This window comes from Elgaria multicarinata, chromosome 4 (genome assembly GCF_023053635.1).
Source record: "Elgaria multicarinata webbii isolate HBS135686 ecotype San Diego chromosome 4, rElgMul1.1.pri, whole genome shotgun sequence".
Lineage (NCBI taxonomy): Eukaryota > Metazoa > Chordata > Lepidosauria > Squamata > Anguidae > Elgaria > Elgaria multicarinata.
In genome coordinates, this window is record NC_086174.1 from 3,802,507 (window position 1) to 3,830,232 (window position 27,726).

A 27,726-nucleotide genomic window follows, 5' to 3' on the forward strand; every position below is an offset into this window, starting at 1 on the left:
GGCCTGGCAGATGAAGTCAGCCCCATTGAAGGCAGCGGGGCTGACTCCGGAGTAACATATATACAGGGATTGACGGGCGATGCTCTAACTGCGCCTACATCCCTGGGCAGGGGAGACTGCGCTCCGCCTATACCCCACCAGGGGGCGGTGAGCGCCGTGCGTCACTCGCAGGGGTGGGCGGGGCCACGGGCACCTCTAAGGGGCGGGGCGGCGCGCTCTCCGCCAATCCGCGCTCTCTGGCGCGCTTTACGGCAGGGTGGCCAGCGGCGAGCGGCGCCTGCCCTGCTTCCGCCCTGCTTCGTCGCGACGGCGTCGTAAACCCAGCGTGGCTGGGAGGCGGGCTCGCGGGGCGTTTTGGGGGGCTGTGGGGAGAGGCGGCTGCCTAAGGAGGGGGGAACCGGCGCCATGAGGCAGAAGAAGAAAGGTAAAGGGGCGGTGGGTGGGCCGGGGTCACGTGCTGGCCCTTTCAAAGCCCCCCCCCCCCGGCCCGCCCGTTGATCCAGGTGCGTTGGATCACAGCTCCCATCATCCCCAGACAGCATGGTGGCTGGGGGTGTTGGCGGGGAGCAGCCTGGGGGGAGGCGGCCGTGGTTGCCTGGAGATGATGGGTGTTGTAGTCCAACACTTCTGAAAGCCACCAGTTTGGGGGGGGGTGTGTGTGTGAAGGCAGCCATGGTTGCCCTGGGGTTGATGGGTGATGTAGTCCAAGGCATCTGAAGGGGCAGGGAGGAGGAGGAGGAGGCCATGCTGGTTGGGGGTGATGGGTATTATAGTTCAACACTTCTGAAAGCCACCAGTTTGGGGTGTGTGTGTGAAGGCAGCCATGGTTGCCATGGGGTTGATGGGTGTTGTAGTCCAAGGCATCTGAAGGTGGGTGGGAAGGCAGCCATGGTTGCCATGGGGTTGATGGGTGTTGTAGTCCAAGGTATCTGAAGGTGGGTGGGAAGGCAGCCATGGTTGCCATGGGGTTGATGGGTGTTGTAGTCCAAGGCATCTGAAGGGGGCCGGTGGCCATGCTGGTTGGGGGTGATGGGTAAGTCCAAAATATCAAAGTAGGGCATGAGTTGAATAAGGGCCAAGAAATAAATGCTAAAAAGCGTAGAACAGCACAAAAACAACATGTAAAAGGAATATTGTAAATAGGTGTACTGTAGCCCTGCACGTCTGGAGGGATTCCTAGTTGGGTAAAAGGCTCAACTCTTTCACTTACAGCCCTCCAGGGTGTCTCTGGATAATAATAATAATAATAATAATAATAATAATAATAATAATAATAATAATATCCCTCCTGCCCACACACCCCCACACCCCGATTGCATTCCCCTGCTCTTCTCTTAGGCTACAGTAACAGAACCACTCTGGATAGAGAGACTAATAGAGAGAGGCTGAAGACTATGGCTATATAGATTGATTATATAGACTAGCACCAAGTGCCCTGGCTCCTGTAGCCAAAAGGCCACCACCCATGGAGAACAGGCGGGGTGGGGGTATCAGCAGGCTTGTGGGGAAAGCTTTAGGGGGAAATAAGGGGGACCCCCCACCCCCAAATACAGCCCAGTGCCCTCACCAGGCTGACTGACTGCAGGAGGAGCGGGAAGAAAACCTGGTGGGAGAATCATGGAGGAGGGCAGGGCTGACTGGCTGGAAGCCTGGGCAGGAGTGCTTCGTACTGCAACATTTAGTGGCAGGCTCCACTTGGTTCTGTACTATTATTGTACAGACTCTTCCTAGAGTCGGAAGACCTAAAGACGGTCGTGCAGGCGCTGGTCACTTCGAGGCTCGACTTCTGCAATGCGCTCTACCTGTGTGCCTAGTCTGGAAACTTCAACTAGTTCAAAATAGGGCAGCCAGGCTGGTCACCGGTACACCTAGGGGGGACCACATCACACCAGCCTTAAAATCTCTTCACTGGCTGCCAATTAGTTTCCAGGCGAAGTATAAAGTGTTGGTTATCACCTTTAAAGCACTACATGGTTTGGGTCCAGGCTACCTGCGGCATCGCCCTCTCCCGTACAATCCGCCCCGCACACTCAGCTCCTCTGGGAAGAATCTACTCCAGCTAGTACAAACTAGATTAACAACTATTACCCAGAGGACCTTTTCTTCTGCCGCTCGCAGTTTATGGAATGGCTTGCCGGGAGAGATTCGTCAACTTAACAGTCTTCCAGAATTTAAGAGAGCCGTAAAGACGGATCTCTTCCGGCAGGCCTACCCAGCTGAATTTTAAGATGCCCTTTTTAATGGTGTGCTGCTTTTAATGATGCACTAGTTTTAAAAGTTTGAATTACTTGTATGTATTTTATGGTGTTTATTTGTGTTGTACCCCACCTCGATCCAGAGGGAGAGATAGGTAACATTATTATTATTATTATTATTATTATTATTATTATTATTATTATTATTACATTTGTATACCACCTGATAGCCAAAGCTCTCTGGGTGGCTTGCAAAGATTGCTAGTCAGGTCTCTACTGGACTTCTGGGAGGATATATAGTTCACATCACACCAGTCCTTTTACAACTTCATTGGCTGCCAGTCCAGGTCCAGGCCCGATTCAAAGTGCTAGTATTGACATTCAAAGCCCTAAATGGTTTGGGTCCAGGTTATTTGAAGGAACGCCTCCTCCCATATGTACCTGCCCTGACCTTAAGATCATCTACAGGGGTCTTTCTCCGTGAGCCCCTGCCAAAGGAAGTGAGGCAGGTGACTACTAGGAGGAGGGCTTTCTCCGCTGTGGCACCCCGGCTGCGGAATGAGCTCTCCAGAGAGGTCCGAAAGGAGGACACTGTACTCCTTTCGTCGGCAGCTGAAGACCTTTTTATTCTCTCAGTATTTTAACACTTAATTTTAACTTAAATTTAAATTTTACACTTCTAACTCTGTATTTTAATCTTATATCAATTTTGCTGCGTGGTTTTATCCTGGTTGTGCTTTTTATACTGTATTTTGTAATTGTGCTTTTAACCTGTTGGGTTGTTTTACTGTGGTTTTAATTTTTGTGAACCGCCCAGAGAGCTTCAGCTATTGGGCGGTATAGAAATGCAATAAATAAATAAATAAATAAATAAAATTGGGATGGGTTCAGAGGAGGGCAACGTAAATCACCAGGGCTAGGAAGGACCAGGGAGTGACTCTACCCCCTGCAGTGGTTGGTACAGGTGGCATGCCAGGCCAGGTGTCCTTGGGTCCCGCACATCATTCGCAGCAGAGCAACGTGGATCCTGTGGAGGGTGTGGTTCACCGCGGAAGGCGTGGGAGAGAGTGTTGTGGCTTAAATGAACAGCCTTGGGGGGTTGTGGGTGAAGGAGAAAGTGTGCTGCCTGCACCCACAGCTTGCTAGGCCAGAGTGCGCTGCGCATGCAGACGCATATGCATGTGTGTGTGTGTGTGTGTGTGTGTGTGAGAGAGAGAGAGAGAGAGAGAGAGAGAGAGAGAAATTACATTTTGCACAGTGTCCTTCTGTTTCCATTTCAGGAGATCTCAGCCGGGCAGAGCTGATGATGATGACCATAGCGGATGTCATCCAGCAGCTCGTCGAGGCCCACGAACAGGGCAAAGACGTGAACTTGAACAAGTAAGTGACGTCGGCCCTCCTCTCCGCTGCCTTCCATCGTTCACAGAATCACGTTCTCTCCCCCCCACCATACCTTGGGGGAGAAATGGGCACTTTGGGGTTAGGGCTCAGGTGGGCACCTTGTGGCCCTCTGGATGCTTTGCCCTACAACTCCTGTCAGCCCAAGCAGCGTAGCCGATGGCGAGTGGTGATGGGAGTTCTAGGCCATCAACATCGAAGCGGCCGCGAGGTGCCCATCCCTGGAGTAGGAGGGCACAGCTCCCAGTCCCTGGCATCTCCAGTTAACAGGATCAGAGGTTGCAGGACTAGAGTACCACTCCCATCCTCCCCAACCAGCATGGCCCATGGCCATGCAAAGCACATCTGGAAGACACCAGGCTGGGAACGCTTGTAGTAGACCAGCCTTCCTCAATCTGGGGCGCTCCAGATGTGTTGGACTGCATCTCCCAGAATGCCCTAGGGGCATTCTGGGAGTTGTAGTCCAACACATCTGGAGCGCCCCAGGTTGAGGAAGGCTGTAGTAGACAGTACGGGGCTAGATATGCTGGCCAAAGGTCCGTCTATTCCAGCACTTTGTTCACACAGCGGCCAACCAGATGCTTACAGGAAACCGACAAGCAGGACATAAGAAGAGCCCTGTAGGATCAGACCAAGGGTCCATCTAGTCCAGCACACAGTGGCCAAACAGCCATCGGCCAGGGACCAACAAAGCAGGTGACATGGTGCAACAGCACCCTCCCACCCATGTTCCCCAGCAACTGCTGCACACATAGGCTTACTGCCTCTGATGCTAGAGGTAGCACATCACCATCAGGGCTAGCAACCATGGATAGCCTTCGCCTCCAGGAATTTATCCAACCCCCTTTTAAAGCCATCCCGATTGGTGGCCATCGCTACATCTTGTGGCGGTAAATTCCAGAGTTTTAACTCTGGACTATTACCTTCCCATGCATTAAAGCAGTGGTTCTCAAACTTTTTCAGGTCACTGCCCCCTTGCTTCCACAAACTCATGCCCAGTGCCCCCTACCCTACACTATAAAAATAATTATTCAGAATAGCGGTTTTCAACGACCCGCTAAGGAAGATAATAACAATAAAATTCAAAACAGTAACAATTAATGGAATATTTATTCAAAATCTGAAGCACCCGCCACAGGCTTGCCAAGGGAGGGAGGGAAAAGAGAGCGAACGCCTCTGTTTTGCACCCGGCGTGGCGGGGCACACCAAGCAGGATATGTCTCTTCATTAGCGTTTTGGCGCTTTTGAAACATTTCAATTCACTGTTAAAAGGACTCTTCTTAAATGGTATTAATACATGCGTGGATTCTTCCCCTATATGGCTTGAGACCAAACTACCTTCTCTCATAAAAATGTCCCTGGGTTTTAAGACCTTCTGGAGAGGCACTTCTCGGAAAAGACCACCTCGAGCGCTCCCCTGCTGCCCCCTTGCCTCTTAGCGTCCCCCTGCTGCACCCTTGCCTCCTAATGCCCCCCTATGCAATCCCACCCCCCCCCAAGGGGGCGGTACCACCCACTTTGGGAACCACTGCATTAAAGTATTGCATTGAGTGGATGCCAGGTGATGGGATGGTTTGGTCACTAGTGCATGGCCGGGGATACCTGTCGGCTGCAAAGCGATCCAGCGCTTCTGTCTGCATTGCTGTGATGAACCTGTGTGCCAAATCACCTAGGGCAGTGGAGTCCTGCGGGTAGCCCATCCCCCAGTCCAATCGCCCCCGGGCCCACCTAGCCTCTGGCCAAGTTGCACTGCATTCCATTTCAGGATAAAAACGAAGACGTCCGCCAAGTACGGGCTTTCAGCGCAGCCCCGCCTGGTCGACATCATTGCTGCTGTGCCTCCGCAGTACCGCAGAGTGCTGGTTCCCAAACTGAAAGCGAAGCCCATCCGGACGGCTAGCGGGGTGAGTCCCTCCTGTCTTCGCAAGTGCGAGCCCCGAGTTCAGCCACTCGCATCTCTAACTGAAAAGATTCAGGGGATGGAAAGGACTAATTCTTGGGCTGAGATCCTGGGAAGCAGCTTTCAGTCAGAGCAAGAAAGGCAGATTCCAGGCTCCTGGGATTTCCTTTGCGTTTTACTAGGTCATAGAATCATAGAATCAGAATAGCAGAGTTGGAAGGGGCCTACAAGGCCATCGAGTCCAACCCTCTGCTCCATGCAGGAATCCACCCTAAAGCCTCCCTGACAGAGGGTTGTCCAGCTGCCTCTTGAAGGCCTCTAGTGTGGGAGAGCCCACCACCTCCCTAGGTAACTGATTCCATTGTCATACTGCTCTAACAGTCAGGAAGTTTTCCTGATGTCCAGCTGGTATCTGGCTTCCTTTAACTTGAGCCCGTTATTCCATGTCCTGCACGCTGGGAGGATCGAGGAGAGATCCTGGCCCTCCTTTGTGTGACAACTTTTTAAGTATTTGAAGAGTGCTCTCATGTCTCCCCTCCATCTTCTCTTCTCCAGGCTAAACATGCCCAGTTCTTTCAGTCTCTCTTCATAGGGCTTTGTTTCCAGACCCCTGATCATCCTGGTTGCCCTCCTCTGAACACGCTCCAGCTTGTCTGTGTCCTTCTTGAAGTGTGGAGCCTAGAACTGGACGCAATACTCTAGATGAGGCCTAACCAGGGCCGAATAGAGAGGAACCAGGACCTCACGCGATTTGGAAGCTATACTTCTATTAATGCAGCCCAAAATAGCATTTGCCTTTCTTGCAGCCGTATCGCACTGTTGGCTCCTATTCAGCTTGTGATTTACAACAATTTCCGACGTCTACCGACTGGAGCCCGGTGCAAAAGGCAAACACTTAAAATGAAAGGACCAGGTGCCTCTGAGCAGATGCCGAGTGCAGGAATTTGTTTTGGGTATCAGAGTTAAGCTCATGGTCGCTTCTACACACACATCTGTTGATTGTTACCTCTGAGGTCTCCAGCGTGGTGTCTGAGAGCACCAGGGTGCTGTGGACACCTCTCTGGGCGGCTGCCAGGCTCCCTTCACCCTCCTGAGTTTAATTTTATTCCTTAAGATTGTAAAAATTAATTCTTTTAACTGCTGCAAAGCAAAGTGTTGCCTTCCGGCGCCATCTTTATTTCGGTTCAAAAGAGTGAGTGCTGTTGTGTTTTGGAGTTCCAGCTGCTACCTTTGCTTTGCACTTGGGTTCTTGAGCGCGTTGTTTTTCGTCTAGTCTCACCAGTTTGCCTTCTGGGAATCGAATGTTTTATGACACGGCCATGCTCACCATGGCAGTGGCAAGCCCCCATGGCAGCCATTTTGTGAGAGTGTCTGCAGTGTGCTCAAAATTCCAAGTGCGCCCACCGACCGGCCAAAAGAGCTTTGGGCAATGTAATTTAAGCAGGGACACGGAAGAGGAAAGTCCTTTTGTTGCTGCTGTTGTTAAATAACTTGGAATCGCATGTCCGTGCTAATTTATTATTTACTACTTTTACTTATTTACAAAATTTTACTTAATTACAAAATCTGAAACAGATTCCGGAGCGGTGGACATAAGAATTAAAACAGTAAAAGATACAAAAATTAAAACACCATTATTTTACTAAAAAAAACACAAAATGCCAATAAAAACCATGGCTATCAAGGGATGCTTCCTGGAATAAGACTGTCTTCAGGAGGTGCGAGAAACAACACAGTGTTGGCGACTGCCTGACCTCCAGAGGCAGGGAGTTCCTCAGAAAGGGGGCCACCACCCTGAAGGCTCTTCTCCTGGTGGTTTCCAATCGGGCCACAGGTCCACGTGGAACCTAATCAGACTCATTTCCTGAGCTATAGCCATCACTATTAGTTTCAGTCTCTGCTTCAATGGCAGTGCTGCTCCCTACAGGCAGATATGCATCTTGCTCTTGCATTTGAGCGTCGTAGTCTCCGTTTGTAGCCTACGACTTGCTTGTCCTCAGTGCACGGAAATTGTAATAATCTGATACTGTACATAGTTTTTAGAAATCATTTGGAGAAGTAAATATCTGAACACAGTCTCTTAAACATTTTGTTCATCATACTAAAATAAAACATCCCATAATTCATCTTTTCTTCAATTTTTTTTTTCAATTTTCCCAATTTTTCAAAAAGAAACCAATAAAGTCTTTGGAGGAAAAATGAATTTTTGTGTTTTTTCCTTGGTCCTCCACGTCTCTAGTCAAGTGGCTGTGCTGAACATACAGGATATTCTGGACAGGGTGTGAGTTTGAAGAGGGTGCAACCCACCCACCCCCTAAATACAGTGATTCCGTGTAATTGCCTTCTACAACGTAAACCCAGAATTGTGACAGCTTCTCTGCATTGCTCCCTTTTCCAGATTGCTGTAGTAGCTGTGATGTGCAAACCACACAGGTGTCCACATATTAACTTCACAGGAAACATATGTGTGTAAGTATGACCATGGGTTCATGCCGGATTTGTATTTTTTAAAAAATTCCTCATGTAAACATATACGTTCCGGTCCTCCAGGATTCATCCTTCATGCTTAGAGTCTTCAAAACAGGAGCAGGAAATCAATTTGAATGACTAAACTTGTTTGGGGAAAAATGTATTCTTCACTTTAATTTTTTTAATTAAAAAGTAATTTAAAATATAAAATAATGCATAGTAAGTCATTGGTAACCTTTGCCTGTTTAGAGGATCATCTAGAATGGAGCTGTGGAACTATTTTATTTCTTTTACATTTTTGCCCTACTTTCCCTCTATTTAGTAATTTATTAATTTATTTATTGCATTTCTATACCGCCCAATAGCTGAAGCTCTCTGGGTGGTTCACAAAAATTAAAACCGTTCCAAATATAAAACAAACAGTATAAAAACACGACAGTTTTAGCCTGGTTGTGCTTTTCATACTGTATTTTGTATTTGTGTTTTTAGATTTGTCGGTTCTTTTATTATGTTCTTCACGGTTTTAGTTTTTATGAACCGCCCAGAGAGCTTCGCCTATTGGGCGGTATAAAAATGTAATAAATAAATAAATAAATAAATAAAATACATGTATAACAGGACAACCAGGAAAAAAAACAGCAGCAGTGCAGAAATACAAATTTAAAACAGCCAAGTTAAAATTGAAGTTATATTTTATTTATTTATTTATTACATCTCTATACCGCCCAATAGCCGGAGCTCTCTGGGCGGTTCACAAAAATTAAAAACATTCAAAGTATAAAACAACAGTATAAAACCATAATATAAAATACAATATAAAAGCTCAACCAGATAAAAACAGCAGCAATGCAAAATTACAAATTTAAAATGCAGAGTTAAAATTTATTTATAGACTGTTCAAACGCTGGGAGAATAAAAAGGTCTTCACCTGGCGTCTGAAATAGTATAGCGTAGGTGCCAGGCGAACCTCCTTAGGGAGCTCATTCCACAGCCGGGGTGCCACAGCAGAGAAGGCCCTGCTCCTGGTAGACCCCTGCCTCCCTTCCTCTAAGGAGAGCATGGCAGCGTAGACATGGTTTCTGCCCACAACCCCTTCCTCAACTATATTTTGCCCTCACTAAAACCCTTTGAGGTAGATTAGTGCCGTGATTCCAAGACCTCCCGCTGAGATGTGAGGCTATAAAGACGTCTGCCGTGCAAGCCACAAAGCTTTATTCAGTAAATAGCCGTTCCTTCGCACCTGAAGGCAGTGTGAATGCTAGGAGCTCTCCTCTAAGCTTAATGAGGCTAACAAAGCAAGGCCTGTCAAGGGACCGGACAGTTTCCCGCTGTGCCCATCAGGCCGTTTTCTGAATCCCTCTTTCAGGGAGGTCTTCAGGTTGCAACCTCTGACAAGTGACCAATGTAGCAGACCACCTCCTCTGAACTCCATCTGCCTGACGCTGTGGCAGAGAAGGACTGAGTTCCCAGGGGAGGGGAGGGTGGCCTCTGAGCCCGGTCCTCCTGTCCAATTAAGCTCCTGTGAAGATTCCTCCTTGACTCCTCAAGAGTCATAGAATCATAGAATAGCAGAGCTGGAAGGGGCCTACAAGGCCATCGAGTCCAACCCCCTGCTCAATGCAGGAATCCACCCTAAAGCATCCCTGACAGAGGGTTGTCCAACTGCCTCTTGAAGGCCTCTAGTGTGGGAGAGCCCACAACCTCCCTAGGTAACTGATTCCATTGTCGTACTGCTCAAACAGGCAGGAAGTTTTTCCTGATCATAGAATCATAGAATAGCAGAGCTGGAAGGGGCCTACAAGGCCATCGAGTCCAACCCCCTGCTCAGTGCAGGAATCCACCCTAAAGCATCCCTGACAGAGGGTTGTCCAACTGCCTCTTGAATGCCTCCAGTGTGGGAGAGCCCACAACCTCCCTAGGTCACTGGTTCCATTGTTGTACCGCTCTAACAGTCAGGAAGTTTTTCCTGATGTCCAGCCGGAATCTGGCTTCCTCTAACTTGAGCCCGTTATTCCGTGTCCTGCACTCTGGGAAGATCGAGAAGAGATCCTGGCCTTCCTCTGCGTGACAACCTTTGAAGTATTTGACGAGTCCTGGAGGAGAAGGCTATCAATGGCTACTAGTCGTGATGGCTATGTGAACAGAGTGCCGGACTAGATGGACTCCCAGTCTGATCCAGCATGGCACTCCTTATGTTCTTATCTTGTTTTTCCCCTGTTCCACTGCTTCTGGGCCTGGCAGAATGTGCTGTATCTTAAAACAACAACACCCCAATTTGTGAAGAAACATGCCTCTAAACCTAGAGTGCAGAAGCTTAGGCCCATGGGCCAAACTGGACTTCCAATACAGCTCCCCAGACTTCCTCAGATGGCCACGCCTCTTTTCCCTTGCCCCATCCCTTTTCTCCAACCACCAATCATTCGGGGTTTGCCCAGGTTTAATGCAGCTTTCCGCCCCATTCTGAATGGTCGAATTGTCTCTCCTAAGACATAGTTAACTGGCACTCAGAGCTTTAAGCTAAAAGAAGCTGGTAATTTTGGCCTCTGCTTCTTTAAGAACATAAGAACTGCCCTGATGCTGGAACAGACTGAGGATCCGGCCAGCCTTCCTCAACCTGGGGCGCTCCAGATGTGTTGGACTACAACTCCCAGAATGCCCCAGCCAGGTGGCTGGGGCATTCTGGGAGATGCAGTCCAACACATCTGGAGCGCCCCAGGTTGAGGAAGGCTGGCTCTAGCCCAGCCCTCTGTTCACACAGTGGCCCAGCAGCCATCGGCCAGGGACCAACAAGGCAGGGCATGGTGCAACAGCACCCTCCCACCCATGTTCCCCAGCAACTGGTGCACACAGGCTTACTGCCTCCAATACTGGAGATAGCGCACAACCATCAGGGCTAGTAGCCATTGAGAACCTTCTCCTCCAGGAATTTATCCAGCCCCCTTTTAAAGCCATCCCAATGGGTGCCCATCACTACACCTTGTGGTAGTGAGTTCCATAATTTAACTACCTCCTTTTATTTGTCCGGAATCTCCCACCAATCAGCTTCATGGGATGACCTTTAGCCCCACCCAGCACTGAAATGCATCGTTCAAGAGCTTCTCTGAACTTGTGCTGAGTACTGTGGCTGGAAGTGGGTCACACACACACCCCGCCATCCGCCTGCCTGCTTTAAACTCTGCTCTTTCTGACTCCTTTTCCTCTCTTGAAAATGCAGGTACTGCCCTGGAGGTCCCGATTCTGACTTTGAATATTCAACTCAGTCTTACACTGGATACGAGGTACTGCTGCAAAGATTCTGTTGGCCCCATTGCAGGGCGAGACACTTTAATTCACTGCTGAGCTGGGTGTGGGGAAGATGAGGGGCAGAAGCAGCAGGGCAGGTCCGTACAGCAGGTCCGTCTGGCACCGATGGTCTGTTGTTTACGTTCATCTTCCTAGATAGCTTAAATTAATGGACAATGGTGCTACTTGGAAAGCTCAGGGATAAATGAAATCCAGGTTGAAAGGGAGCTGAGGTCATAGAATCATAAAGTCATGAAATAGTAGAGTTGGAAGGGGCCTCTAAGGCCATCGAGTCCAACCCCCTGCTCAGTGCAGGAATCCACCCTAAAGCATCCCTGACAGAGGGTTGTCCAGCTGCCTCTTGAAGGCCTCTCGTGTGGGAGAGCCCACAACCTCCCTTGGTCACTGGTTCCACTGTCGTACTGCTCTAACAGTCAGGAAGTTTTTCCTGATGTCCAGCTGGAATCTGGCTTCCTTTAACTTGAGCCCGTTATTCCGTGTCCTGCACTCTGGGAGGATTGAGAAGAGATCCTGGCCCTCCTCTGTGTGACAACCTTTCAAGTATTTGAAGAGTGCTATCATGTCTCCCCTCAGCCTTCTCTTCTCCAGGCTAAACATGCCCAGTTCTTTCAGTCTTTCTTCAGAGGGCTTTGTTCCCAGACCCCTGATCATCCTGGTTGCCCTCCTCTGAACACGCTCCAGCTTGTCTGCGTCCTTCTTGAATTGTGGAGCCCAAAACTGGACGCAGTACTCTATTTGAGGCCTAACCAGGGCTGAATAGAGAGGAACCAGGACCTCATGTGATTTGGAAGCTTTACTTCTATTAATGCAGCCCAAAGTAGCATTTGCCTTTCTTGCAGCCACATCACACTGTTGGCTCCTATTCAGCTTGTGATCTACAACAATTCCAAGATCCTTCTCGTTTGTCGTATTGCTGAGCCAAGTATCCCCCATCTTGTAACTGTACATTTGGTTTCTTTTTCCTAGGTGTAGAACTTGGCATTTATCCCTATTAAATTTCATTCTGTTGTTTTCAGCCCAACCCTCCAGCCTATCAAGATCCCTTTGAAGTTTGTTTCTGTCTCCCAGGGTATTGGAGGCAACTAGACGTTGGCCTAGACGCCCCACAAAATCCCTTGCCTTATCTGTCTGATGGGGCCACACATGACATATTTCTTCACTGGCTTGAAAGTGTAGATCAGGGGTGGGGAACCTCTTTCAGCCCGAGGGCCTCATTCAGGTCTACAGGAGCTCTTGAGGGCCGCCTTCATAGGCGTGTCATTAGGGTGTGTGCCCAGGGATTTTTTTTTAAAGGTGAACATTTATTGAATCCTCAATCATAAAGGACTTCATTTTTATTCATTTATTTATTAAACACTGTAGACCAGCCTTCCTCAACCTGGGGTGCTCCAGATGTGTTGGACTACAACTCCCAGAATGCCCCAGCTGCTGGCTGGGGCATTCTGGGAGATGCAGTCTAACACATCTGGAGCGCCCCAGGTTGAGGAAGGCTGATGTAGATGCTGAAGCCCCACTCTGCAGCTTGCCTGACCATGGGAGAACCATTGCAGCTGCTGAAACAGAGGCCTAGTGGCTGAGGGCGTGCAGCTCCTGGCAGTGTGTTACCTTTTCATTCCTGCTGCCGGGAGTAGTGAGGCAGGTTTTTATTTATTTATTTATTTATTTTATTAATTACATTTCTATACCGCCCAATAGCCGGAGCTCTCTGGGCGGTTCACAAAAATTAAAAACATTCAAAGTATAAAACAACAGTATAAAACCATAATATAAAATACAATATAAAAGCTCAACCAGCTAAAAACAGCAGCAATGCAAAATTACAATTTTAAAACACCGAGAATAAAAAGGTCTTCACTTGGCGTCTAAAAGCATATAACGTAGGTGCCAAGCGAACCTCCTTAGGGAGCTCATTCCACAGCCGGGGTGCCACAGCAGAGAAGGCCCTCCTCCTGGTAGCCACCTGCCTCACTTCCTTTGGCAGGGGCTGGCGGAGAAGAGCCCCTGAGGATGACCTTAGGGTCCGGGCAGGTACATACGGGAGGAGGCGTTATTATTATTATTATTATTATTATTATTATTATTTATTAATTTATTTATTTATATAGCACCATCAATGTACACGTTCTTCGCGTGGCCTTTCTGCTGTGTCTGGATTCCTCCTCAATGGCCCCCTCAATTCGGCACTTACTGTTCGAGACGTTAGGGTGTGCCTAGGCACACCCGGCACACCCCTTGCGCACATCTATGGCCACATTCCAGTGGTGGGTGGAGCTAAAGGCAAACGGGGGCGGTGCCCAAAATGCAAAGAACACCCTCTTCCTGCCCGTGCCAAAGTCGTAGGTGAAGCATTTCAACCTTTTAGAGTGAGGGAAAAACACACCCAACCATCTATGTTTTGGGGGGGGGGGAGGAGAAGGGTGGCTGTTGGGGAAACCCCAGAGGCCTGGACTGGCTGCCCAGTCCCAGTATAGATCCGATTCTGAACACTTGCATGTTTACCAGGAAGAAAAAAACTTTGGCAGGCAGATTGCCCACTAGGCGGAGACGTACGTATGATGGAGCTGAAATCTAATTTGGCTGCTATCTGTGGAACAGCGACCTTAATTGGAACATGGCCTTCATTGAGTTCACCACTCAGTATTTTTAGTTCTTGATGGCATAACATATGATGGCAGGAGTTTTTAACCAGCCTTGCTGATTTCTAGTGTGCTGAGGAATACTTTTTAATACATGCACACTTCCTTGCTTCCTGAAGCCGACTTCGATGAGGGCCATTCGCGCCCGGTACGACCCGTATCTCCAGACCAGACACCGCGTTGAACAGGTAAGGATTTGCTGCCGAGACTTTGAGGGTGAGTTGTCTGCTTACGGCAGTGACCTCATAGGCCGGGTTCACAGAACACGCTAACCCTCCGTGAGTTATTGTGTTGTCTGAACGCAACACGTTTTCTGCAGGGTGAGTTAATGTGTTGTCTGGAAGCTGTGCGTTTACCTCAGGGTAGGTTATCAAGTTGTCCGAATGCAGTACGTTTCCCACAGGGAGGCTTGTTAACCATGCAGTGTGGTTTATTTTTTCGAACAGCCACCTTGAGATCCCATGGCTAGTTGGTTAACCACCTGTTAACCATGGTTAACAGGCTTCACTGCATCATTAATGAGCAACCCTGTGGAAAACATGCTGCGTTCAGACAGCACAATAACCCATGGTTCAACAACAACCCACACTGGGTTGTTAGTGTGTATTATTATTATTAATTATTATTATTATTTCTTACCCACCTCCCTCTGGATCGAGGCGGGAAACAACATTGAATACAAAAATATAAAATACATAAAACTGATTAAAAACATAAAACCAATATATTATTAAATTCTTTTAAGACATCTTAAAATTCGACTGGGTAGGCCTGCCTGAAGAGATCCATCTTTATAGCTTTTTTTAAATTCAGAAAGACTATTAAGCTGGTGGATCTCTCCCGGCAGGCCGTTCCACAGTCTGGGGGCAGCAGAAGAGAAGGTCCTGTGGGTAACGGTTGTCAGCCTAGTCTTTGCTGACTGAAGTAGATTCTTCCCAGAGGACCTGAGTGTGCGGGGCGGATTGTACATCTAGGCTATCCGCAGGTAGCCTAGACCCAAACCTATAGCCCCAAGCAACTATTTAAAGGTGATAACCAACACTTTATACTTCGCCCGGAAACTAATTGGCAGCCAGTGAAGAGATTTTAAGACTGGTGTGATGTGGTCCCCCCTAGGTGTACCGGTGACCAGCCTGGCTGCCATATTTTGAACTAGTTGAAGTTTCCGGACTAGGCACAAAGGTAGCCCCATGTAGAGCGCATTGCAGAAGCAGAGCCTCAAAGTTACCAGCGCGTGCACGACCGTCTTTAGGTCTTCCGACTCCAGGAAGGAGTGTTGTATGAACCCAGCCAAAGAGAACAATTTGTTTGCTGAAACCATTTGTTAGCCTCCTGTTGAATGTTCAAGGCAGCATACAGGAAAGATTAAACTTCTCAAAAGAACTACCCAACATATACACACAACCGAAAAAGCTCCAATCAAAATGTGCAGAACCAACCAGTTGAGCCAAAGGGCAGTGATACATTTTGTGCCCCCCTTTGGAAAGCCAATAGAGAGGGGAAATTAAGAGTAAACATGGTAGGCCTTTTTTTATATATGTAGCTTATGAGCCTATTAAAATTATTATCCATGATGGCTGTTAGTAATAGGTAGCTTTCGCAGAAAAGATCGTAAATTGTGTAAAAACAAATAGCTGAAAATACATAATACTTGCTTGGGGCTATAGGTTTGAGACCTTTTGCCAATTATGGTCCAAGAATTCTCAGATTGACCAGAAAAGAGCTATCATGTACTGAAAAGAGCTATCATGTACTGAAATAAGTTTTGGTAGCATCACTGAAATGATGAAGAACAGAATTCCTGTTTTTTAGATTCTGCATATGGACAAAATTGATCATAATTAATATTGGCATTGTATGCCAGGTTGTCCCTCATTTAGCCTGCTCTCTGACACTGATCAGTAAATGGGGTGGTTGGTACCATCTTGAGGGATTTTTAAAAAATGACTCTAGCAAAATTATTACTTACAATGCCCAGTGGGAATAAGTAGCTTTTACTGGCGGGGGAGGGAACACCTTCAGGGCGCAATCCTGTGGTCCTTGGAGAATGTTCCAGGGACTCTATTCCAAGAAACAATATGCACAGATGCCAAGTTAAAAAAGAAAAAAACCCAAAAAACTACACACACTTTAACTTGGCTTCTATGCAGATTTTTTCTTGGAATATTTAGTGTGTCGCTTTCTCTTGTGATGATGGGGCAATGCTGCTCTCAGAAACGTTGTTGAAAAAATGGCAAATAAAAATTAAAAATCACTGTGTAGACCATCGAAGCTGCGATGAAACTTCGCATTGTAAAAGGAGAACCGTGAGAAGCCACCCTCACTGAAATGTGCATAGAATCATAGAATAGCAGAGTTGGAAGGGGCCTACAAGGCCATCAAGTCCAACCCCCCTGCTCAATGCAGGAATCCATCCTAAAGCATCCCTGACAGAGGGTTGTCCAGCTGCCTCTTGAAGGCCTCTAGTGTGGGAGAGCCCACAAACTCCCTAGGTCACTGATTCCATTGTCGTACTGCTCTAACAGTCAGGAAGTTTTTCCTGATGTCCAGCTGGAATCTGGCTTCCTTTAACTTGAGCCTGTTATTCCATGTCCTGCACTCTGGGAGGACCCAGAAGAGATCCTGGCCCTCCTCTGTGTGACAACCTTTTAAGTATTTGAAGAGTGCTATCATGTCTCCCGTCAGTCTTCTCTTCTCCAGGCTAAACATGCCCAGTTCTTTCAGTCTCTCTTCATGGGGCTTTGTTTCCAGACCCCTGATCATCCTGGTTGCCCTCCTCTGAACACGCTCCAGCTTGTCTGCGTCCTTCCTGAAGTGTGGAGCTCAGAACTGGACGCAATGCTCTAGATGAGGCCTAACCAGGGCCGAATAGAGAGGAACCAGTACCTCACGTGATTTGGAAGCTATACTTCTATACTATAGAAGTATATTGCAAAGAAGCTAAGCCACATTTGATGATCCCCTTCTCAGCTGTTGGATTTTTCCTCCTCCTCTCTGGCCTTAGCTAGACCTAAGGTTTATCCCAGGATTGTCCCGGGTTCATCCCTGTTCATGAAAATGACACACAGGATATCCCGGGAGCAGGCAGGGACGACCCCAGGATAAACCTTAGGTCTAGCTAAGGCCTATCTCTCTCTGGCTCAGTTCAGACAACACATTTTTCAATGATGGTTTTAGAACTCCATGGTGTTGCCTGGTGGGAAAACTCCATGCAACAATGGAGGTTTTTTTTGGGAAAACACTCCACACAGAATATCCACACTGTGCAGAGGAGAGTTCCTCCACAACCGTTGTGTAGCAGGCTCCGTGGAGTTTTCCGTTGCGTTGAGTGGACTTTTCCCACTGGCAAGAGTGGCAAAAGGAGTGAGCGCCGCTCTAGGAGAGCCACTGGGATTGTTTTTTTTGGTTTTTTTACAGCAATGGCTGATGGGATACCATCGGGAGGACCAGGGGAGAAGAGAGGGCGGAGGAACTTTCAATCAAACGTCGTGATGGATTTTACTCAACTCCACGGTAGCTCACAGTCACACAGTGGTGGAGTTAGAACATGTGTGTGGAGTCCCTCCTAAAAACTCAACCGTTGAGTGGAGTTTTCACACTGTGTTGACTGACGTGTTGCCTGAACTGAGCCTCTGTCTCTCTCTCTCTCCCTCCCTTTTTTTAAATTGAAGTTTAGCAATTACCTTTTGCTCCCGCAGTGTTTTCCTCCTCTCTCTGCCTTCTGAGAGCGCCTGGGGCAGCTGTCTCATGGGCTGATCTTCTTTTCGCAGCTGAAACAGCTCGGCCACAGCGTGGACAAAGTAGAGTTCATTGTGATGGGTGGAACGTTCATGGCACTTCCCGAAGAGTACAGGGATTACTTCATCCGGAACCTGCACGACGCTTTGTCGGGTCACACGTCCAACAGCGTGGCCGAGGCTGTCAAGTAGGTGCCCCTTGCTGCGGATTCCGTCCTTTGGTTTGGTGTGTCGATTTGGGTTTCTTATACCGGAAGGTGGCCCGACGCGGTTGATGAGCTTGATAAATGCTTAAGGCAGGAGTCCCCGACCTTTTCGGAGCACGTTTGGGAATTTGAGCAATTGATGTAGGCACCAACACAAAATGGCTCCCACAGAGGATGTGGCTGGTCATATCATGGCTGCCGTAGGGGCTTGGCTAGTCAAAAGTGAGCTAAAGAGGTGGTGGAAGGGGGCAGAAGTAACAAAGCTGGAGGCTGAGAGGGAGGGGAAGCAGGAAGTCAAACGGATAGAGGGGAGAGAAAGAGCAAGGCTGGAGTCAAGATATCATAGAATAGCAGAGTTGGAAGGGGCCTACAAGGCCATCGAGTCCAACCCCCTGCTCAATGCAGGAATCCACCCTAAAGCCTCCCTGACAGAGGGTTGTCCAGCTGCCTCTTGAAGGCCTCTAGCGTGGGAGAGCCCACAACCTCCCTAGGTAACTGATTCCATTGTCGCACTGCTCTAACAGTCAGGAAGTTTTTCCTGATGTCCAGCTGGAATCTGGCTTCCTTTAACTTGAGCCCGTTATTCCGTGTCCTGCACTCTGGGAGGATTGAGAAAAGATCCTGGCCCTCCTCTGTGTGACAACCTTTTAAGTATTTGAAGAGTTATGGGGAGAGAAATAGCAAGGCTAGAGGCTGAGAGTGGAGAAAGAGAGAGAGAGAGAGAGAGAGAGAGAGAGAGAGCACAAAGAGAAGAAGAGTGGGCAGAGAGTCAGGGAGGTCTTTCCTTCCTGCCCACCAAACAGGTGATCCGCAGCAGGTGCAGGAAGAAGAAGGAGGACGTCGTGCCCTAATGTTTTTCAAGGTTTTTTATTTAAAATAATGTTTTGAAGGGAGCAAAGAGTAGAGAGCTTTGTGGGGGTGATTAGAAGTCCCCATTTGCGCCTTTTTGGGGGCCCCTGAATTAAGAGTTCCATTTATGACAGTCCTCCCCAAACGGGCGCCGTCCGGATGTGTTGGGCTACACCTCCTGTCCTTCTCAGCAAACATGGCCTTTGCTGGGGATGATGGGAGTTGTAACCCAACACATCTGGATGGCACCAGATCTCCATGCCTCGGATAACTGTGCAAGAGGGAATTTGGGCCAAGTGGAAAAAAGCATTTGAGGAGGATGTTGCTAAAAGCACTAAAGACCGACAAAAAGAACAAATCTTAAAATATGTCAGAAATGGTGAACTAGCCAGGGAGGCTCTTGTACCAATAGATGATGATGGAGTACTAAAGGAGACTGGAGAAACTGCATAAGTTACCCGTGCTGGTACTGATGCTTTTCAGGTAGGGAGGCTGAAGAACTGAGGCCTAGAGAGGCACCAGGAGATGACCTTTCAGGGTTTATTGATAAATTCATAGAATCATAGAACAGCAGAGTTGGAAGGGGCCTAAAGGGCCATGGAGTCCAACCCCCTGCTCAGTGCAGGAATCCACCCTAAAGCATCCCTGACAGAGGGTTGTCCAGCTGCCTCTTGAAGGCCTCCACTGTGGGAGCGCCCACCACCTCCCTAGGGAACTGGTTCCATTCTCGTACTGCTCTAACAGTCAGGAAGTCAAGAATGATAGGCAAGGATTGATGTGCATGTGCAGAGTTCTAAGGATAGGAAAAACAATACGTAGATGGATATTGCAATCCTAGAACGTCTGTTCCTTTGTGGTTACTACTCTTCCTGTCCTTGCCAGGAGGCTCACACTCTTGCTAATATGTCAACACTTCTTGTTGGTTGAGCAATATATTTTCAGTTACAGCTTGGATCAAATTGCTACAGAAGAGTTAATTTCTAACAGAAGGGGCTTACAGCAAAACAGGGTGGGCACAGATAAAACAGCCCACCTACTCATTTCCTCAACACCAGCCAAGTGGGGATATTTCTATTACTGCTGCCTCTTTTCCTCTTGCAAGGAATCCCTCTCCGTTTTATCCTCACCGTAGCCCTGTGGCTTGGGTTAGGCTGGGAGTCAGCGCCGGGCCCAGTGAGCTTCATGGCTGAGCGGGGACTAGAACCCGCGTCTCCCCTGTCCCATTCTAACCATGACACCACCCAGGTTTCCAAGTCTAAAATTGTAACCTCTGCACCACCCTGGATCTTTCTGTGAAAAAAAGGAAAGAGCCAAGCAAAGCAGACCAAGCTTCCCCTAGGGTCACAACGGGCTTTTTCCTCTATTTTTTTTTAAATAATTTTTTATTTTCTACAATACTTAAACATTTATTTATTTATTTTATTTATTTATTTAAGGATTTTTATGCCGCCATTCAGCCAAAAAAGGCTCTCACGGCGGCTTACAAAAGTATTTCTTGACAGTCCCTGCCCACAGGCTTACAATCTAAAAGACATGACACAAAAGGAAAGGGGATTGGGAGGGAGGAGGAGGAGGAGGAGGGGGGAAAGGAAAGCAAACTCAGGCACTACAATCTTAGTTGGAAAGTTCAGCAGTTACAGGTGACAGCAGGAGGGAGGGGGCTCTCAGCTGGAGCTGGACGCAGGCACGGTGGAGAGGTGCCTGGCTGCTGCTTCCTCCCTCACTGGTGGCCTCTGCAGAGACAGTTGGTAGCAGGAGGGAGGGGGCTCTCAGCTGAAGCTGGACGCAGGCACGGTGGAGAGGTGCCTGGCTGCTGCTTCCTCCCTCACTGGTGGCCTCTGCAGAGACAGTTGGTAGCAGGAGGGAGGGGGCTCTCAGCTGGAGCTGGACCCAGGCACGGTGGAGAGGTGCCTGGCTGCTGCTTCCTCCCTCACTGGTGGCCTCTGCAGAGACAGTTGGTAGCAGGAGGGAGGGGGCTCTCAGCTGGACCCAGGCACGATGGAGAGGTGCCTGGCTGCTGCTTCCTCCCTCACATACAGCATTACAATTAAAGAAAACAACATACTACATAAATGTTGAATAAATGTTGAATACATAATATCATATCTACATAACATAATCAAACTTAACATACAAGTGCACCCCCCACCTCGGGATCTCATTCCTGATTCCAGAATCTCATACTTTCTTCTGCTGGCGGTTTCCCACTTCCCTTAGAAAACAGAAATATTAGGAACTGTTTCCAAATTCCTTCGAAATCATTTGTTTTAGCTATACCTCTTCTCCACTTAATATTACAAGTCAATTTATCATTAATAGCTATATCCCATACTTCTTTATACCATTCTTCAATAGAATATTCCCCTTGAATCTTCCAGTTCCTAGCTACCATCAATCGTACTGCAGTCAGCAAACTCGATATCAATTCTTTAATTTCTTTTCCAGGGCTTTTTCCTCTAGAGGGCAGCAAACTCTTAAAATAGCCTGCTCCATCTTTTTCCGTTCCGTCCCCCCCCCCCCCAAGTGTGTCCTGGAGACCCCTTCTCGTGTTACGCACCTCTTCGTCAGGCGCGGGACGGCTCCCGCGAGTCATTCCGTTGCCTGAAAGCAGGCGGGGGGAAAGCACAGCCTGGTGAGCAACCCACCCACGCCGTTGGCTCTCTGGCCATCCGTTGGGCTGACACACCCTAGACCAGTTGGGCTGACACACCCTAGACCAGTGGTTCCCAAACTTTTTCAGATCACCGCCCCCTTGATTCCACAAACTCATGCCCCAGCGCCCCCTACCCTACCCTATAAAAATCATTATTCAGAATAGCGGTTTTCAATGACCCACTAAGGAAGATAATAACAATAAAGTTCAAAATAGTAGCAATTAATTTAATATTTATTCAAAATCCAATAATATTTTTTTTAGTTTATTCCATTAAACATAATTGATGAACTTGATCCAGTGATATCATCTTTTCAAAGTCTGATAGTCATTTAGCAAGTATATCAGACATCTCATTTAGTAACTAGGGTAGATAGAGTAACTCACTCTTCTGTAAATCCTTAATGGGATGGATGGGCTTGATGAAGTGATACCCGTTTCCCAATGTCTGGTTTAAAGTCACTTAACACGAGTCTTAAATCACCACGTTTAGTAATCTGGAGTCGATTTCTTTGCTTGGAGAGAAGTAGGCAGACCACACTAAAACCACATCCCACCAAATATGATATTGGAAATGCAACCAGGAGCTTCTGAACCACTCTCCATAGTGCAGGGTAGCGATCAGAAATTTCCTTCTGTAACCAAAACTCCTAGTACGGAAAAGACCACTTCGAGCGCCCCCCTGCCGCCCCCTTGGCTCTTAACGCCCCCTATGTAATCCCACCCACCCAAAGGGGGCGGTACTACTCACTTTGGGAACCACTGCCCTAGATGGAGCTCTGCCCAATCCTTTCTGGAAGGCCGTTGCTTGAAGCGCTCAATTCGGACAGCTTGCAGGTCTGTTTGTCCTGGCTGGAGAGTGACGGCAGCTAAAGAACCGTAGCTCACCGGTGGAGCATGAGAACGTAAGAAGAGCCAGATCAGCTCTTGGATCAGACCAGTGCAGACCAAGGGTCCATCTAGACCAGCTTTCTGTTCGCTCCGTGGCCAGGCAGCTGCCCCACTGGGACAGGAGTGCAACAGCACTGTCCCAAATGCCCCAAGCTTGATCCCAGGCATCTCTAGGTAGGGCTGGGAAAAGCTCCTGCTTAAGCACTGCAGAGGGACTGCCACATGGCCTAGATCAGGGGCGGAGAAACGCTTTCGGCGTAAGACCTGGGTTCAGTTTCAGAGATGCGCTGGGTCAAAATAGAGAGAAGCGACAGCCTCTTAGAAACCAAATGCACAGTTACAAGATGGGGGACACTTGGCTCAGCAATACTACAAACGAGAAGGATATTGGAATTGTTGTAGATCGCAAGCTGAATATGAGCCAACGGTGCGATATGGCTGCAAAAAAGGCCAATGCTATTTTGGGCTGCATTAATAGAAGTATAGCTTCCAAATCACGGGAGGTCCTGGTTCCTCTCTATTCGGCCCTGGTTTGGCCTCATCTAGAGTATTGCGTCCGGTTCTGGGCTCCACAATTCAAGAAGGACGCAGACAAGCTGGAGCGTGTTCAGAGGAGGGCAACCAGGATGATCAGGGGTCCGGAAACAAAGCCCTATGAAGAAAGACTGAAAGAACTGGGCATGTTTAGCCTGGAGAAGAGAAGATTGAAGGGAGACATGATAGCACTCTTCAAATACTTGAAAGGTTGTCACACAGAGGAGGGCCAGGATCTCTTCTCGATCCTCCCAGAGTGCAGGACACGGAATAACAGGCTCAAGTTAAAGGAAGCCAAATTCCGGTTGGACATCAGGAAAAACTTCCTGACTGTTAGAGCAGTACGACAATGGAACCAGTTACCTAGGGAGGTTGTGGGCTCTCCCACACTAGAGGCCTTCAAGAGGCAGCTGGACAACCCTCTGTCAGGCATGCTTTAGGGTGGATTCCTGCACTGAGCAGGGGGTTGGACTCGATGGCCTTGTAGGCCCCTTCCAACTCTTCTATTCTATGATTCTATGATTCTAGCTTAAAGCTCTGACTGGCGGGAGCTAGCCTTGGGGAGGCACTTCGGCGTCTTAGCAGGGGGATGGGGGGGCAATGTGCAAAAGCCACCACAAAATGGGCGGGGGCAGGAGAGAGAAGGCAGGACCCCCCTTGTGTCGTGGGAAAGGGGGCGTGGCCACCTGGGGAATCCAGCGGGGGAGGGGAGAGGGATTCGGTCTCCAGAGCGGAGATCCAGCGCCCCTGGCGAAGGTTGGCCATCCTGAGCCGGGTGGATGCGGCACAAGTCAGCTCCCTATTTTCCTGCATTTGGAAATTATACTAAAATACGTGAGCGGTTATTTTTCAACCACTAGCAAGATTATTGCCAACTAGCATTTATAAAGTGCTCACAGCTGTCCCAACCACTTTGCAGATAAACTTTGGCTCAGTCTGCGTGAACTTCCAAGCCCAGGCGTAGCTGAGCGGGCAGGCAAACCGCTTGTTAGTGTTTAGGTTGTTATACTCCTGGGTTGTTGGTTTTTTGCATTTTCTTTGGTGGTTTTTAGCAGTTGCAGAAGAATGTAAGAAGAGCCCTGCTGGATCAGAACAAGAGTCTGTCTGGTCCAGCACTCTGTTCACACAGTGGTCAGGCAGCCGTCATCCAGGGACCAGCAAAACAGGACATGGTGCAACAGCACCCTCCCGCCCATGTTCCCCAGCAACTGCTGCACATAGGCTTACTGCCTCAAATTCTGGAGATAGCACACAACCGTCAGGGCTAGTAGCCATGGACAGCCTTCGCCTCCAGGAATTTATCCAACCCCCTTTTAAAGCCATCTAAATTGTTGGCCATCACTTCATCTTATGTTAGTGGATTCCTTTGGGACCTAAAAAGATCTCTGTTTAGCATAGCCGCTTGACTACTTATACTCCTGGAACTGTAATTTCTTATTCCCTGTCTGCTGAAGACAATACCGCAAGGAGCAGGGTTAAAAAACTCCAAGAACTCAATCCAGCACCCACCTTGGTATCTAAGCCATCAGGAGACTGTAGCCCGTTCAGGCGCCATGATAGTCAACAGTGGTTGTTCTGCAGGTACTCCCCAAAGGATCAGAGAAATAACCAACTGTGAGTGGACGATTAATTCTCGGTGCATTGACTAACTCTTCCCCTTCCCTCCCTCCCCCTCTCAGACTTCCCACTTGTATCCCATCAGCCCTTGCTGCCAAAATATTTCCCCACCAGTTGAGCAGACCAGCTGCTGCCACTTAGATTGCTGTTGCAAAGCGACTCTGTAGCCAACGAAATAACCAACAGTGCCCACTACATGACACAATAACCAACGATGGTTTAAACCAGTGGTTCCCAAACTCTTTCAGGTAACCGCCCCCTTGGTTCCACAAACTCATACCCAGTGCCCCTTCCTCAATCCACACAGGTATTAATACTGTTTAAAAAGAGTCCTTTTAATGGTGAATTGAAATGTTTCAAAAGCATCAGAACACTAATGAAAAAACATACTCTGCTTGGTGTGCCCCGCCACGCTGGCTGCAAACAGAGGTGTTTGCTCTCTTTTCCCTCTCTCCCTCCCTCCCTCCCTCCCTCGGCAAGCCTGGGGCGGGTGCTTCCCATTTAAAGGGGCCGCGCTCCTCTGGATCCTGCTGGTCTGGGCGCCCGGGCTGAGCAGCAGTGGTGGCGGCCGGGCAGAAGAGCTGAGCTGGGGAGCTAAGAATGAAAAAGGGGCCATGCTGCATGTGGCCCCTTTAAATGGGAAGCACGCACCACAGGCTTGCCAAGGGAGGGAGGGAAAAGAGAGCGAACGCCTCTGTTTGCAGCCGGCGTGGCAGGGCACACCAAGCAGAGTATGTTTTTTTATTAGCGTTCTGATGCTTTTGAAATATTTCAAATCACTGTTAAATGGTCTAATGGTTTTTAAATTTTGTATATTTTTGATGTTTACTGTTTTTAGTTTTTGTGAACCGCCCAGAGTGCTTCGGCTGTGGGGCGGTATATAAATGTAATTAAATAAATAAAATAAATAAATAAAAAGGACTCTTCTTAAATGGTATTAATACATGTGTGGATTCTTCCCCTATATGGCTTGGGACCAAACTACCTTCTCCCATAAAAATGTCCCTGGGTTTTAAGACCTTCTGGAGAGGTGCTTCTCGGAAAAGACCACCTCGAGCGCCCCCCTGCTGCCCCCTTGCCTCTTAGCGCCCCCCTATGCAATCCTACCACCCCCAAGGGGATGGTACCGCCCACTTTGGGAACCACTGGTTTAAACAATCCATTCTGCACATCCTTGTTTATTTGCATGGCTTATTTTGGCTCAATAACCCACCATGGGTTATAAAAAAATCCCGCCACACGACACGATAACCTACCATGGGTTAAATAACCCAACGTGGGTTATTGTGTCATCTGAACCCAGTCACTTTCCGTTAGTTGCCAAGCTGTTGACCGCAACACGGAGATGGAAATTCTCCCGACAACTCATCCTGTGACTGGAATATCAGCTTCTGTAGTTCCACAGTGACCTTGCGGGTACGCGGAGTTCCTAGCGGCCCACCCGTAGTCCGTTGCCATGCGGAAAGTTCCAGTAAAAGTGCTTTCTCCAGCGGGCAGTGCGTCAGGAAGCACCCATCCCTGTGGGGGGGGTGGACTGAGTGATCGACGTCGAGGGATTTTCCCCTCTGCAAAGGGCCCCTGACGCGGCTGATGAGAAGTTTTAATTTTATCTCTTGAGAACACGAGGCCGTTCAGGGGATTTCAGCCCGTTTCCTGGATCTCTATCAAACGAGGACGGGGACTTAGCGATAAGGCAGAGGGCGTCCCTTTTGTGGGTGGACAGCTGTCGGTGTGTGGCAGAGAATCGTTATTCTGCTGTCGGCTTTCCTTTGTTCTTTGGGGAAATGCTTTCACCTCTAGGCACCGGAATGCAAAATGCCACGGGGAAGGGGGCGATGGAGGAGCGAAGACCTGAACAGGAGCCTACAGAGAAGCGTGTATTAACGGTGCAAACAAAAACCCGCATTCTCTTCGTCTTATTTCTCCCGCTGACTCATTTCGGGGAGGGAGGAAGGGGGGGAACGTTGGCCAAAGCCGATCCAGTTGTGACTCACTATCTGAAAACTTGTGTTAAATCCAAGAAAGTCGAACTCGCCGTGAGGTTGGAGGGGACTTTTGGCAAAGGGAAAGGAGGGAGATAAGACCTTTAATTATATGCCGTTCGAAAAGGCTTAAGGAATTCTAAGCAAGTTGGTCTGGAACCAGGTTGGCAGAGGGCAAATCGTTCGTCTGCCTTGGGCTTATCTTCACGTTTTAACCACCAAAGGCTTAGTTCTGCATTGTGCTACTTCGTGTACATAATGGGTACAATTTGATTTTATTTCTTAAAAGAAAAAAAACCCTGGAGGAAGCAATCTGTGGGCTTCTTGTAGCTGGGCTGCGTTTTTAGGACTCGGCGTCGAAATTCTCTTGATGGCGATGGCTCCTCCAGAACAGTTTTCGTTTCTGCTTGTTCGGTCGTTTTCACTCTTTTATAGCTTTAAAATGGAAATGAGGCGATGCTGCCTTGCAACAAGATCAAACTTCTCCCGAACAATTTTTTGAAGAGCCGCCTTCCCACAACTCTGTGCCCGCCAGAGGTTTTGGGACTACAACTCCCAGCTTTCCTCACTGTTGGCCACACTGGCCTGGGCGGCTTGGGAGTTGAAGTCCAAAGCATCTGGAAGGATCCAGGTTGGGGAAGGCTGTTTTTAGAGGGCACTATCTTGTATTCCAGCATTTCACAAACTATTTGTATCTTTGCCCACAAAAGCTATTTTTCTTTTCAGGGATTAAACTGGGAGAAGTGTTTCAGTTTTACACTCAAAAGGTGTGTGCGCGCACACATACACACACACGTAGTTTTTGAGCTCTGAGAAGGTATCATTTTTGCAGCTTCTGCAAAGCCCAGCTTGGGCTGATTCCCAACATCCCATTTGATCCGTTACCCAAGGGTGGGGTCTATAGGGTGACCATATGGAAAGGAGGACCGGGCTCCTGTATCTTTAACAGTTGCATAGAAAAGGGCATTTCAGCAGGTGTCCTTTGTATGCATGCAGCACCTGGTGAAATCCTCTCTTCATCACAACAGTTGAAGCTGCAGGAGCCCTGCCCTCATTTGTATCTGGTCACTCTGGTATAGCTCCTTCAGCTTTCACTGTTGCGATGAAGAGGGGATTTCACCAGGTGCTGCATGCATACAAATGACCACTGCTGAAATTCCCTTTTCTATACAACTGTTAAAGATACAGGAGCCCTGTCCTCTTTTCCATATGGCCACCCTAAGGGTCTGCTTTCTGTGCTGTTGCTAAGATTGATCGGTAGGACCCACAGCCACAGGGGAGGGCAACTCTGCACTGAGGGACATTGATTATTATTGTTGTTGTTGTTATTATTATTATTATTATTATTATTATTTA

General features: G+C 48.4%; 1 protein-coding gene across 1 annotated transcript in view; it reads left to right on the top strand.

Moving 5' to 3' along the window:
- The first annotated feature begins 377 nt into the window (after positions 1 to 377).
- Positions 378 to 27,726, top strand: part of ELP3 (elongator acetyltransferase complex subunit 3) — a 121,429-nt gene continuing 94,080 nt past the window's right edge. The window contains exons 1-7 of the mRNA XM_063123742.1: positions 378 to 424; positions 3,476 to 3,575; positions 5,359 to 5,497; positions 7,892 to 7,962; positions 11,177 to 11,240; positions 14,021 to 14,089; positions 17,672 to 17,826. Of these exons, the coding sequence (XP_062979812.1) occupies positions 406 to 424; positions 3,476 to 3,575; positions 5,359 to 5,497; positions 7,892 to 7,962; positions 11,177 to 11,240; positions 14,021 to 14,089; positions 17,672 to 17,826 (617 nt within the window). The 5' untranslated portion in view covers positions 378 to 405. The remainder of the gene's footprint in view (positions 425 to 3,475; positions 3,576 to 5,358; positions 5,498 to 7,891; positions 7,963 to 11,176; positions 11,241 to 14,020; positions 14,090 to 17,671; positions 17,827 to 27,726) is intronic.